A 15,048-nucleotide genomic window follows, 5' to 3' on the forward strand; every position below is an offset into this window, starting at 1 on the left:
ACAAGAAGCAGAGGGAATATGACGGCAGTCAAACAGCTCCGTGCAGCCCCCTCCACCGAGGCAGAAATAGAGCTCCTGTTGAGGCTGACAGATGTTGAGGTTGATAAAGGTAAACAGAAGCATGTAAGAGGTAATTACAAAACAGGAGATAAGTCACCCGTGAATAACTTTAACCCTTCAGTGCCTTTATTGCTCTGCTAAGAGAACACGAGCAAGAGCACTGAGAATTTCAGTTAATTCCCCAAATGCTCACGTTTATAGCCAGCTACCTCCACTTCTCATCTATACAGCACTCAACATCACCGCTGCATCCCCAGTTGCCAGCTTTTCTAGAAATAAGAGCTCTTTTCTTCCTTTCCCTTCCCCCAGATCCCAATGTTCTGGCGATCACTGGGGTTAGGGAAGGAAGGGAAGAGAGATTTTTCAATTATCTGGAGGAAACAGGTCTGCTGGAAGAGCTCACAAAAGAACTGCGAACCAGGAGAGTGATCAGCAATTAAGAGGATGGTTTGTTTACACTGTCTGACCTTAATCGTGCGGGAAGGTAAAGTCAGCTCAGCCAGCTATACATTTAAACGTCCAAGTGCCAGCACAAACACCAAAAAAAAAAAGTACAGGTCACTTACAAAACTGGGGGTCTTCTCCGTGCGGAGCAGGACACAAGTATTTTGTAGCCACGGTAGGCAGCAACTAAATCTAGGTTCCTAATAGAATTTGAGTATTTTGAATCCCTGAATCTTGACTTTATCCAAGACCCCCCGAATCCTGAAAGAAGTGACAGCCATTATAAATATCCCTAGGTGAACTTTGCATGTGTTTTACTCAGCCAGTCGAGCTGAGCAGAAAGTTCCTATTCAGAGGAGTTGAATATATTTATAGCAGGTATAATGTATATCAATACTACATTATAATACATTCATAATCTGTTTTAACTATGTCAATAATATACCCAAAGAGGGCACCTGATGAGCTCTGAGAATGAAAATTGTCAGGAAAGCTCGGAGGAATAACCCCTCGGGATCTCTCATGGCTCCTGTACTGGTTATCAACCCATCTGCTGATCTAAAATAAACCCATCAGTAATTTCATTTGAAAACACGTTTATAACTGCAGGGAGGAAGGAATTTGTCCATCGCATGCTCGCACATTCAATCTCTGATGCTCTTCGGTCACATCACATAAAATCCGAACGCTTCATTTCAAACGCTAACCTCGAATCTTTTAAAGGATGTTGGAAAACGTTCATCGAGCGGTATTCAGGGACTTGGCTGGGTGCTTCTGTTTGGCCACAAGCGAGCGTGCTGTAAGGCACGACTGCTTGTATAAACCAAAGCAAACATTAGCAAAGATGTAACACGCCTACATTGCATACACCCTCACACGGTGTACGCACACGATTGATTTATTCACGTGGAGCCACGCTCGCTGCAGTGTCTCCGTTCACTTTCATGGAATATTTTCTGGTATCTGATAGAGGAAGGTGATTTTCTGAATTTGATTAGGTAATGCCAGATATCGTTAATACTGCAAGCAGTTTATTGGCAACCTAATTATAGTACTCACCACAAAATTTACCATAATCTAATCCTATTCTAATTCCCCTTTCTCCTTCATTTTTTCTAAAGCTATTTGTATCGTGGCTTATCCATAGCGTTCGTGTATTTAATGATAAACTCAGCACATTAACCGTATAAAGCAACACTCACTAGAGGGTTGAAATGAATGTAACATTGCATTAACAGTTGGAAAAGCCAAATTCAACATCTAGCCATTCTGAAGTACTGTGACCTGAAGCATTTCTTCATGAATGAAAAAAGCTTCGCTGCAATCCTTTATAGCCTGAAGTTGCTGGTGTCAAGGATACCTACCTTTTAACACTGAATTTTAGAAGCTTTTGAGGTGGCTAGTTTTACACGTCATCTTAAAACCTATACCAGGTTAAACTTTTATGGAGCAAAGCAATAAAGCAAGATGAGTGCAGACAGAAATCCTCGCCTCTTAAACACGGTCACACAACTCAATCTGTGGCACAGCCAGGAATAAAAAAAAAAAAGCCAAACTAAAATTGCAGATGGTAAAAAAAGAAGGGTTATCAGCTCAAACTCCCTTTTCCTTCTGACTGCAAAGAAAATTTAGGTGTAAAGCTTTGAGGAAGAGAAACGAGACTCACCGATTTGTAACAATACAGGCGTTACCAAAGCCGTCTCCATGGCGTAACAAAATTCCCTGCCAAACATGACCGCGCCATGCATCACCCACAGGCGGATCGGGATCCGGTCTATGGACCCTTCGCTAATGGTCTCCTCTCTGCTTTCATTCTCCTTGTTTTCTGGTTTCTGAAGCTGTGCCACAGGTAGGTCTTGAACTTGCATAGATTCCGAGTCAGCATTCTGGGGAGCCATTTTCATTACCATAAAAATATATATATATATATATCTCTTTGTTATATCTATATAAATAACACTACCATAACTCCACAAACAAGTCAGGGTGTCTTCTCTTTCAGCTTCTGTTCCTCAGGCAAGTAAACGCTTATATTCCTCTTGTACAAACAGGAACCTTGCAACTTCTTGTACAGATACGAGACATCGAGGACGAAAAGCTATTTGGTAGGAATTTCAACATATGGCTTGCTGGTTTACTGAGAGTTAGAGTTAAAAATCCATAATTGCCATTCAGTTAATACCAGTTTCATAATTATTATTGAAGAAGTGCTGAAGTTGTTATTCTTGCTACAGAGAGGTGGAAAGGCGACACAAAGAGGTGCTCCACTGTTAATCCCCATCGAGTGGCTGATTAATCTGCAACAAAAAGCAAGCATTTAAAAATTTCAATAGCATTTTTTTCAGGATATTGTGCCCCCCCCCTTTAACCATATACCCTATTTCCTGCTTAATGCTTTCCATTGTCCCTGCCTCCTGTAGGGTCTTTTATTCCACGATCCCTCCTACCCCTGCACTTGCCAGTGAAATGCAGTTGTTCCTCGTGTTAAACGATGCTGATCTGAGCTCCTGAATTCATCCAGCTTGCGGTCCCAGACGAAGCCACCGAGGAATACATACCGGTGTCTGAGACCCTCGGCGCAGCCAGCACAAGGCTGACAGATTCTGGGAAACGCAAGGCAGGTTCCATCTCAGAAACAGCGTGGGATATTCCAGCACTATGCCAGGAAGGTGATTCATAGGCTGCCGTTTACTCACTGACAGCCCAGGTCGGACTTTTGGAAGTTGCCAGCTACTTTTGCAGGAACGTCTGAGAGCCCCCAGCACCTCTGAACTTCCCTAACGCAGGCAGATCGATTGCACGGCTTGGCAGAAGGGTTTATCACCGTGCAAATTCAGAACATTGCGGACTGAGGATATTTCTCAGGCAAACACAAGCAGAAATAAGCTATCAGGCACATAATTTTTGAAGACTGGCATTTAAATATTTAAACTTTTAATGAGATCTATACGGCACAGGCATATCCTATGAGATTTGTGAATTTGTTAAGAAATAATGGTGCAATATACGTTGCTGGGGCACCGTGCATTATTCGTGAAATACATCCCAGCCAGGTAAGACGGGCTTCTCCCGTCCTTCCCCTTCCTTTGTGCCGCAAAGTCAAGGCAGCCATAAATACAGTACCACGTCAATCAAACGTCCATTTAGGAGAATGAAAAAGCATTTTAGAAGGAGCCTTATCCCAGGACAAAACCTCGGGGGGTATGGTTCCACGCTGCCAGACCCCAACAAGCCCCCAACCCTTTCAGTTGTGCTTACAAACCTCTCTGTGGGCTCTAGCGTGAATCAGATCATGGGGCACCGAACCTAAAAGTCAGCCCTAAGAAGAAGATGACATGTCTGGGGTTTAAAGCAGCACACCAACAACTCTGCTTCCACGTGACCCCAACACACTGCTCTGCACGTGCAGCAAGGGAACATCATCTTGAGAGCTTCTCTTCTTCCAGCCAAAAGCATCTTTTTTTTTTCATTCTGGTTTTTTTCTCCTCCCAGACTTCCCCAAATTACTTGAAGTCTCGGTTTCGGTCACCTCAGTAACTTATTCCTATAATTTCCTTTTGAGCTAGTCAAAGCACGCGAGAGAAGTTAAAACAACTAAGTGCTATAGGTTATGTTACTTGGGTTTTAAGTTCCAATGTTTTAATCTACAACTAAGAAATACTTCACAACAAAAGGGCCTCAAGAAAGCATTTCTTCACCCATTCAGTACGAAAAGGAGGTGCTGAGATGCACTGCCCAGGGTCACTGAATCACGGCAAGCACGGGAACTTGTTCCAAGCTCTTCGTAAGCCCCGTGTTTCCAGAAAGCATTTTCTTTCCATCGGTGTTTGGATTTGCTACGTTCTGCGTGTGGCAGAGCTCATTTGCCCAGCAATTAGCAGCAGGAAGGAAAGGGATGGGATTCTCTTACCTTGCTCTAGTGTCTGAGGTTTCAGCTCGCTCCTCGAATAGTGATTAGCTTATCACAAATACGAAATTAAGTACTGTGTAACAAAAAAACCACCAACACGCCAAACAGCGCCGCCACCAAAAGGCAGCCACGGAACACACACGCTTATCACAACAGAAGGCCTGGGTGAATAAAACCTCGAGAGTACAGGTTCCAGGGCAGAAGCGATTATTTTAATTACAGTAATAAAACGCTTAATTGCTGGCAGGCAGGCAAAATTGCATTCGGTAGAATTTAATAAGTTTACGTATCAGCTCTTACTACTTGGAAATCTCTCAGAACAAGCACGTCGTATTACAGGCTGAGGTCGCCGATAACGCTCCCGTACTAGATGGCTTTAAAGCCCAGAGCTTTCTCCTAGGCTCAACGTCCCCTCGTGTCACCGTCCGGGAGGGATTTGACTCAGTTTCCCCCAGACACTTCTTTTACAAGGTAGTTGCAGGGCAGGACGAGCATTTTATGATGCACTGGGGCTGCCTGAATATGCAAGCAGGCCGAGAGCAGGCTGGGAGCATTTGTTACCAGGATGGATAACGAGGAAGGACAAAAGAGGATATCTGAGATTTGAGGGCTGGAGAAGTTCTGCTTGAAGCAGGAGACGATAATTTAAGAGTCGGGAATAACGGATGATGGATGGAGGCAGACTTTGAAGCTGTAATTGACACAGATAAAAAGAGCAGTAGATTTTAAGCACACCAGAAAAAGCGGTCGCAGTCTTCAAGCGTGATAGCGGGATGCACAACGGACTGGTTTTATCTAAAGTAACGGAGAATTGCCGGTCCATCATGCCAATTTTGTGGTGAGTGTAACGCTTGTCTCCCTGCGGCACTTTCATCTGACTCCAAGCACACCTCCAGCACATGAGCCAGAGGGCAACAGCCTCTCGGGAAGGTCTTCCAGTCCTTCCGTAAGCCCTGGAGGCTGTGTTCAGGCTCATCTTGCTCACAAGCAGGTTCTTTTCCCAAGCTGGTTTTGAATTTGGCAAGTTGGACCAGCGGCGTTCTTCCGCATCAAAAAGGAAGGCAAAGTCATTTACCTGCTGGAAGTAAATATTGCAGAAGCTTTTACGTAGCAAAGAGCTCCAAATCCAAAGTAAATGGCATCTAAAGAGGAGTTGGATTAAAACAGCAAAGAGGGCACACTTCCATGGATGCATCTAGCACAGATGGTTTTTTGTTTTCACCTTTGTCGGCTAATAAAGCCAAAATTTAATTGACAACATAGTTCTGATTGTAGTTTTGAGTATCAACGGGAATTTGTAATACAGCAAACTCCTTTTCCTCCTGAGGTTCAAAGGCTTCATTCCAAAGAGGCGACCTAGGAAACAGGCCCCCGTGCTGTCATCCCTTCTAAATATAATTTTAAAAAAGGTTAAAAAATAAAGCAAAGCGATGAATTAGGCTTACCTTTTACCTATCGTTCAAGCAGCGCAGGTACATCAGGCCACGCAGCACCCGAAGTAACTTAAAAATGTGTGTTAGGAAGACGAGACCACGTACCCGGCAGTCCAAGTGTACTTTCCCTAACGCTTAAAAAGGCGTTCTCGTGACTCACAAAGAATGAGAAAGTAGAACAAAATGTCTCAGCCCGACAAAGGGGTTAATGTCGGGCACTGTACAGAGGCGGGGTACGAGCAGAAGCTTAAATGAAGAAATATGCACACTTGTAAGGAGTATATTGGAGGAGATTTGATGACACCAGCTCTTCTTTCAGCCTGACTGCATGTTTTACTTCGACCTCTGGCCCCGCTGCACGTGGTACAAACAAGAAAGGGGAGGTTAACACCTCAAAGGCAACTCCAAGAACTAACCTGCGAGCAAAATTTTACAAAAGCTGCTCAGATCTCTTCTAATCTGTTAAATCCGTACTCTCCCCCATCCAGGCATGAGTCGTAGCACAACAAGGTGAGGCACAGAACAGCACGTTAGAAGATTGACAAGTCGATCCCACCGTAATCCCGTGCCTCAAATAGGCCCTGCTCGCAGGCGGGTGAATCATCGAGGAAAATTACTGCCTTCTCTTGGGTTTCCAAAGACGAGGAATTGCTATACGGGTCTTACTCGTGGCCCACGCAGTTCTGTGGTTTTGTTTTCTCGAATGACCACTGAGATAGGAGAAACACGCTAGGTAATGATGCAATGCCTCAGGCAAATGACTTCTCTCCCATTTCCCAGCATGGTGGGGGCTCAGAGGTCGACCAGCCGTGTTTTCACGTCCGTGACACCACTGTCTGGAGATCAGGTGAGGGGCACTACACCCATCGGTCCCAAAATAGAGCCTAAACGGGGGTTTAACAGCAGGCCTGCCCAAATCTTTTAAGACAGAACTATTTTTAATACGTGTTTCCAGATATCTCTTGCTTACAAGGAGTAGTAATGTACTGTTCTACGAGCAACGGGACATTCTGAGCCAGTGCCAAAGCCTGCGACCTTAATTAAGCTACGATGCACGCAGCACACTTCAGGTGATCACCCACACACTTTAATAAGCAGCAACAAACCCTGGCCAGTAGATGCAGTTAAGTGGACATCACGAGAAAATGGGAATTCTGTGCACTAGTTACAGAATCTTGAAGCCCTTAAGGGAAAAAGAAGCATGGCCTAAGAAAAAGTCAAACGATGAGCAAACTGAAAAGGATGGAAAATATTACAGTGTTCTGTGCAAACGCTAATATCTGAAGAAATAAGCTGGGGGATGAGCCGAGGCAAACAACCCACTGCTCATCCTCGCTTTCAAAGCGCCTTGCATTAACTTCAGCCACTGATCTCTCTCCAAGACCTGCCTCTTCCGTTATCCCTACTTGCCTTCCCATGTAAGCACCCGGGCTGATCAAAGCCTCCTCGTGTCGTTTGACAAATCGTAGCGAAGAGCTGCATTTTGCTGCCCGGGACTTGTTTTCTAGTGATGCAGTACACGTCCTATCTCAAACAAAGACCCCGCAGTTTGTGAAGTTTCATCTTCTTGATGCTGGAACAAAGGATGAAGAGCTGCCTTGAGCCACCCTTGCATACCAATGCCACCCTCCGTCACTTCTTCAAGGAGCACACCCCACGGACACACGCACTGCTAGCCACGCTACTCAGCTTGGGAATTATGTTAGGCTAGCAAGCCTCTAACTGCCCAGTTCATCCCATTTCCTTGTCAAGTTGGTTTAGGCTCAAGTTTCTAGTAACCTGGCCATCCCTTGAAAAGTTATCTCGAATGATTTAAGTGCAGCTTTAATGTTAGCACAGGAAAGAAAGGCATTCGGAGTGCATCTGGCTTTTCCTCAGACTAAATAAACGTTTGGCTGAACACTTCCACCTCTGTGCTGGAGACAAACATCATTTATTATTCCTTCTCTGATTAAATGCAAAAAGGAGACTCGGTTCTGCTTCGGCATTTGACCGGCTTGCAGGATGATGCATTGTTTGGGCTTGTGCCTTTTGAAAGAGGAGAATGGCGTTCGTCCAAGGAAATTGCTGGCATTTGGAGCTCCAGTCCCCTACCGCACCAGCAGAGCACTAGCGCGGTGCTGTGAAAGGGCAGCTACTAAAGGCTGCCCCCCATCCTTCTGCAGCCACGGCTATGCCACCTCACATGGACTTGCTGCTTCTCGAAACGTCAAAAACGGTTCCAGGAGAGGAATCCAGATGATTTTGTACCAAAACAGGTGGCTCCCTCACGTTTATCAGCAACCCGTTCTGCTGGGACAGCCAGCTTCACTAGGAAGGGAACTTTGGCTTTGCAGCCTGCTGCTTGCAGAGGTATACATAAAATACACGGCCAGCCTCTCACACTGCTAATGCTATAGGTTTCTCAATCACTTCAAGTTAGCATAAACAAGGACTTCCTCTAAAAGCAGCACTCTGTTCTTCCTTTTCTTCCTTACTCCCACCCCTTCCTGCACAACCCCACGAGCATTTATGAAGCTGATCGAGGTTAAAAACCAACCTGACAGAAGCCCAGCCAGAAAAGATCAACGTATCCTTAACAAAGTCAGGTTGGTTTTACCTGGCTGTGTGGCTCAGGTTGGTTTTACCTGGCTGCGTGGCTCCACACCAACGTATCAGGGGATGGGAGCGATAGGAGCAGCTCGAAATAACATTTTGGGTAGTTCCCACCCAGACCCAGTGAGAAATTGCAGCTCCCAGGGAGCAAAGAAGCTGTCAGCAGCTCCCTGCAGCGGCAAGGTCAAAAAGCAGACTCACCTGCTCAGCTCCATGCTCCTCCTCCTCGGAAGGAGGATCTTCAGCTGCCAGTGCCAGCATTTATTCTGCCTCGCAGTACTTGAGAGATGCGAGGCAGAATGCCTTTCGCTGAGCCAACAGGCAGCTATTTTCTGCCCGGGTGTTTTGTGGCTCTGTTGCTAATTATTAGCAGCTGTTTATAGTAACAGAACTGGCCACAGGGGAAGTTTCTTTGGCCCATGCCAAGGCTCGAGTGTTCGGCCATGGTAGGAGGATGCAAAGCAGCTAGAAAACATACCTGAATTTCTGACCCTGCTGGACAAAGGCACTCAAGAGCTCTGCTGGAGTTGTGCAAGGGGGCCGGATCCTTCCATCGTCCTGCGCTGCTCCTTCGCAAACGTTTACAAGCAAAAATCCTGCACCTTTCTAGAAGCACCAGCGTGTAACCGAGTCACGAGGCCTTCGGTTCAAAAAGGCAGCAATTACAGCCCCGTAGCTGATTAAATTCCCATTAGGACTCCTCACCTAGTTAAATGCAAACAGAGAAGGGTTTTTCAGGCGCTGCTTTCTAAAAACAGAACTGCGCTAACCCTAACAGAAGGGGAAGGCTGGGCTTGTTCACCAGTTTTTTTTTTAATGCAGTTACACCACACGTTACTTAACAGCCCCGCATGTGAGCAACACTTCTCCTGACACTGGAAGACAACCTCTGATTTTACATTAAACAGGACTAACCTGTTCTGAATCGCGAAAAGCCTGCCAAAGGAAAAAGGTTAAGGCTAACTGGGTGCAATAAAGAACCGCGTTTGACATGTCCTAACATTTAATCCATCAGGCAGGTAATCAGAGGCATCGAATCCAAACAGCGTAAACCGGCTTGTTTTACAAGGAGATTGTGCCTAAGCAACCCCACAGCCGACACCGAGCGGAGACCGGGATGAGATTTGGACGAGTTTGTGTTGAGAACTGAGACTGGAAAAAAAAAGGAGAAGGGAAGAAGGGAAAGGGGGAAAGGGGGAAAGGAAAATGAGAAAGGAAAGGAAAAAAGGAGAAAGAAAAAAGGAGAAAAGGAGAAAGAAAATAGGAGAAAAGGAGAAAGAAAAGGAGAAAAGGAGGAAGGAAAGGAGAAAAGGAGGAAGAAAAGAAAAAAAGGAGGAAGAAAAGAAAAAAAGGAGGAAGAAAAGAAAAAAAGGAGGAAGAAAAGGACAAAGGCTGTAACTTTTGGAAAATATACTTGTCTAGGGGAAGCAGAGGGTTCTGGCAGCTCTCCTGGTTTTGAGGCCATACTCTGATATACCCGACTCCCCCAAGAAACCCAGATGAAATAAGAGCAGAAGTGTGTGTGGCCTCCTTTTGAAAGGGTTCAGGAATACTAACTGCACCCTTTCCTCGGTATGTACACAAAATGCCAGGAATTATTAAAACCTGACCTAAACGAGCACCCAACTCCGGCCCTGCCGGCAGTAAACCTAAAAAACGAAGGGAAGCGTGGCTTTTTATGAAGGTGCTGAACCAGTCCTGGGGAGCCATCTTTTCCAAAGGGATCCCGAATTGAATGCGAGACAGACTTGATTCGGTGGATTGGATATTATACCGCTCCCTGAAGGCACAGCCTGTGACTAATATTAGATCAGATTACATTGTTAAATCACTGCTGCTGCTGTTTTTACTAGGAAATACTTCATTTTCTTGAACAGGGGAGGTGCCATTATCTGATTAAACTTCCTCTTGGCTTTACCGCTAAAAGCAAACAAACAAACAAACCAAAAGCCACTTTGTGTGTGCTCCTGTTAGCCTGAAGTGTATTCATAGCGATATATGAAACAAGTACGCTGCTAGGAAGGCATGGGCACAAATAACGATAGAGAAACCCTGCTGACTAGCGGAAAACAGCTGGGATCGGTGACGCTGGTAAGGCAGACTCGAAGCAGTTTCACACAAAAGCATGCCTTGGTCTTGGATCTCCAAGTGGAGGGATCTACCCTCAAAATTAGATGAAGGTTAAGGGCAAGACAGCAAGCACCGAGTGCATTCAAAAGCGAAAAATGACTATCTGGTCATCCGAAACTCGTTGGGGTGGAGATGACTCCATCAAATACGGTGTTGTGCAAGTGAAAATGCTGCTGTGAAAATGAAAACTTTAACGAAGGAAAAGCGTTAATTTGGTCAGGGAAGCCCAGGCAAACTTTGGTGTGGGGTAAGTATGGTCCAGCTCAAGTGGAACGATCCTCAAGTTTCAAACCACGTTGAACACGAGAGTTATCTTCCATCCAGAGCTGATTCATCCGCCTTCGTCTCAACGAGGCAGGGCAATGCAGGAAAACAACCGTAAGGCTATCATCAGGGAACATCTCGAGATGTTGCTAAGTGGATTAACTGGGGCAACCTTACCTTCCTGCAGAAGGAAGGACGATGGCCAACCCAGTACGGCCGGTGGCGCGAGTGCAATCCTAACTATCAGGGCATGGTTGCCACGAGCATTTTCTCGCAAGGCCTTTGACCAGGGCTGTCCTCCTGCTTGCAGCGTGGGAAATGAATTCTATCAGCGCAACCACTGGCAAATTACTCCCCAGAATGAGCAATACGCTCTGCTAGAGGCTGAGACTAGCGTTTTGCACGAATACTCATCCAACAGAAATAGTCAAGCCGGACTGGCAATGGTAGATATTCCCTGCAGATGTTACTGCACCTGCGGTGAAGGGCACAATACTTCCTTTATTTACGTGCACTGGTATTTGAGCTAATGATACTCGTTGCTCCGAAAACTCACAGGCTGTACCAACTGGTTTCTTGCTAGTGCCAGAAGATGTATGAGACCATTACAGAAGCTATTCAGTAAATCAAGACAAAAAAGAACAGAGCATAGATCTTCCTAAATTGACTTCCCCTAGCATATCGTTAACATCTGCAAAGTCTAATCCATTGGAATTATCTCCAATTAGCAGTCCCTAAATGCATTACCATCACTCAGGCTCTGAAAGCTCTGTTAAAGTTGAGCTTCTGAAAGCGTCCACAGAATTCTGTCCACCCTCCAACGAAGATGGAGAAGTTACGTCTTGGCTACGTTTTCCTAAATCTGAGGAAATAATTACGCCCCGAGAGGAAAAGCAAAGCAACTCAGAAGAGAGTTTCTCACATTTCAGATCCTCCGAAGAGGTTGTAAACAACTAAATATAACCACTCACATCATCTCGCACTGCGTTTTGCCTGTTTCAAGTGAACTGAGAGACCAAGCCGGTACATTTTCACCGTGATAGCCTGGTAATTCGGAAGTAACTGTTCAAATCATACCTGGAACCTGCACTTTGAGCCAGCACTGATTCAGCATGACTGCTAGAAGCGGTCTGCCTCTCGTCAGTGTAAATAAATGATGCCTTGCCTTCTGCCTCGTCCTCACCCCAAAATGTCTGCACAGGTTCCTTTCATCAAGGCCTCCTGGATCATTTTACTTGCCCCATGTGAAACAGAGCTGACTGCTCTTGCGCTGAAAGAAAAGAATAAAGGTATTTAACAGGAATTTTATTTCTTACTGACACCTCCAGCATCTCTCCTCTGAAACACCAGTGACCAGAACCAAGTTCTGAGGACGCCTACTCCACCAAAAGTGCAGCTACATCACTTGAGCAGGTTCCTGCTCTGCTTTTTCAGACCGTCCCAAGCACCAGACGTGTTTATGTTCGCTGCCCTAAAGGGCAGCTATTCCGTTTAGTTTCTGAAGGATTTAAATAAACATTTTAACTGTCCTAGCAGCGATGCGTAGCTGGTATATTTTAAGTGAGACACAAGATAAAGGACCAAAATTCTGAGGCGCTGATAATTAATAAAATTAATAAATCTTAAGAATACCAGAAGAAGGTTGTCCTGCGCATAAAATGGATAAATCAGTGCTTAGAAGGGTTGCACGACCACACTTGATTTCAGACCACATCCCCAGTGCTTAGGAGCACGGCAAGAACTTCCACTGACAGTATTTTAATATTCAATTTTAAGCAAAACTAGGTGAAATGTATCACTTCAGAATTACACTTTCTAGGAGCCCGCGAACAGACAGCATTTTGACCAATACGATGCATTTTACAAACCATCTGTTTTAGACAAATTTCCTGCAAGTCCCAGGATTTAGACAGCTGGTTTGTAAGCAGCCCGGCAGAAAGCTGGTGGCCGCGTTCAAGAGCAGCTTGCTACCAACGTATTTTGATTTTTAACTACGAACAAATGCTACTTCAGTCGTGGCTTTTGCCGAGCCCTAACCACGTTAGCACCGGCGAGATAAGACATTTACCGACGTGCACGCTGCAATAATAAGAGGCTTGGCAGTTGGATGCAGTGCATAAAGACCTGCTAGCGGGGGAATATTTGGGGCATGCAGACCTCTTCCACTTGTGACTTTGTAGAGCTGTTTGGCAAAGGCTGCTCAGATTTTGGCGGTTTTACCTACTTTGGGAATAACTATCGGCCGCTCTCCTCTCATAGGATGCACAAGTTTCAGCCTCCACACCGCTTTAAGCAGCCGATATCTGGACCTCCATGGGATGAGACTTGTGGTTGAGGTACTTTTATGGTCTGCTGTCGTACTGGTGCCATTACTAGGGTAGATCTCGCAGCTGATGGTCACCTTCAGCAGGAAAAATCAAAGTACATCTACCTCACAGGCTGGGTTTAGCCCTGTCACCTTCAATTTGATCGTGCTCTTATCAGCAAATACTGACTGAAGAGCATTTAGTCTCTTACAAGTATTTCTCTCGGAGTTAACTATCAGATATGTAACCTCTATTACCTAAAACATCCTCAGGGAATCAGTTGTACGGATATTAAAGCATCCTTTCTTGAACATTCATGAGTAAAAATACAGTTGTGTAGTTTCTATTGGATTATTCACGTTTCTTCTAGGAGTTTCTTTGCATAAAAGGGGGATTTGAAGTCAACAGGTCATAGCCAACATTGATTTACTTGTGAGATTCGCAGTGATTGCACTTGAGTCATTTTCTAGATGCAGGGTTGCTGCCATAAAGAAGGTAGAAATGAGAAGTTCGCCCTCTACAAGCACGATTGATTGTTTAGAAAACAAAGCTAATCTAGTGGTTGCTTCTTTATGCACAGCTAATTGCATACCAGCTCGAGTGCCCTTCCAGATCGTTCTCAGAGCCCGAATGAATTTGTGGTCAGATAATATCACGAGCGCTTCTGGAGGTGGGTAGAGCTGCTTTAAAACTCGCAGGCACTGAAAGCAGCGCACGCGGAAAGCAAGCAGGATCTTCAGGGAAACGCTAGAATTTCAGCACACAAAGGCATGGCAATAAAGAGCCAACAGCTGACTTGCCAGGTTATCCTACCAGTTATCTCATATCCTCAGAAATGCATCAACTCCTCTATAGAGATGCGTTCACTAGAGTCAGGTCAAGCAACAATTTTTCTCACTGGTGCCCTGGACAGAGCCTGGAGTCTCAAAGCAAGTGGGAAATTCGGTTGTGCGATGGGGAGAGAAGCAGTAACCTAACCCCAGACAAAACAGGTTTGGTTTTGTGCTTTTATTGTTTAAAAAGACCTCAAACTGCACAGGGCAGTTAGTGTAAGCCATCTGTGGAGGAAGGAAATCAAAGGGACTCCCCAGTCTGAGTATGCTGTCAGTGTTAGCTAAGGGCTACAACTTAAATTCAGGATCCCTGAAGCGGACAAGCATCTATAGATGAAAGATTTCAGTGTTTCCTTTATGTTCCAAATACGTACTAAGCACAGCTTGGAGTAGCAAGTGAAGTCAGTTGAGTGTTGATTTGAGGCATAAACACCAACAGCAGTGCCCTACTCTCAGAAGTCTTTAAGATTAGTCTAACAGGCACCTAAATTAACAGCGTGGGCTTCCTAAAGGTAGTTAAATAGCTCTCCATTCAGCTTCTCACATCCCCACACTTTTATTACACTTTTCCTCACCTTGCCCCACTCTCATGCAGTCTGGCTTCAGCTCAGCTCACATGGTGGAAGAATTGCTGGTACAAGTTTTTTAGCCTCTTCCCTTGGCTCTGATTTCACCTTTTTCTGTGGTTCAGGAAAAGCTGTTGGGAACAGGGCTACCAGGAGCTAGGATATTCAGCTCTTTGCTCAAAGCTTCCCTTGCTTTATGTTCTCTGATCCTACAGGTGTGATGGATGCTAATTCTCACAGCTCCTTTAGAAAGCTGAGCCTGATCTCGGGGTATTCTAGATCTCTCTGATCTCCCTTATCACTTTGAGCACTTCACCCCTTGGTGGCTTCCACTTGCTATAATATGCTGGTTTTCCATTCAAAATCAGCTCGGTGGTAATCTTCCAGGAGATGACAACTGCCCACAGGTAAAGAACAGCAGCAACCTGAGCAAGGAGCAGCAAAAATCACATGCAGAAGACACAGAAGGGGTGATGTGAGCACAGGTGCACCCAGTCAAAGCTGCTA

General features: G+C 45.3%; 1 protein-coding gene across 4 annotated transcripts in view; it reads right to left on the minus strand.

Annotated features, from left to right (window-relative positions):
* The window catches only part of SLC45A4 (solute carrier family 45 member 4), a 70,853-nt gene that overhangs the window by 23,373 nt on the left and 32,432 nt on the right, over positions 1–15,048 (minus strand). For 2 of the 4 annotated variants that reach the window (XM_035317204.1, XM_035317201.1), the window contains exons 2-3: positions 8,921–9,147; positions 2,171–2,801 (exon numbers count right to left, since the gene is read on the minus strand). In XM_035317204.1, the coding sequence (XP_035173095.1) occupies positions 2,171–2,414 (244 nt within the window). In that variant the 5' untranslated portion in view covers positions 2,415–2,801; positions 8,921–9,147. The remainder of the gene's footprint in view (positions 1–2,170; positions 2,802–8,920; positions 9,148–15,048) is intronic. The other 2 variants (XM_035317203.1, XM_035317202.1) reach the window with 1 other exon arrangement.

Source organism: Oxyura jamaicensis, chromosome 2, assembly GCF_011077185.1.
Source record: "Oxyura jamaicensis isolate SHBP4307 breed ruddy duck chromosome 2, BPBGC_Ojam_1.0, whole genome shotgun sequence".
In the NCBI taxonomy this organism is placed as follows: domain Eukaryota; kingdom Metazoa; phylum Chordata; class Aves; order Anseriformes; family Anatidae; genus Oxyura; species Oxyura jamaicensis.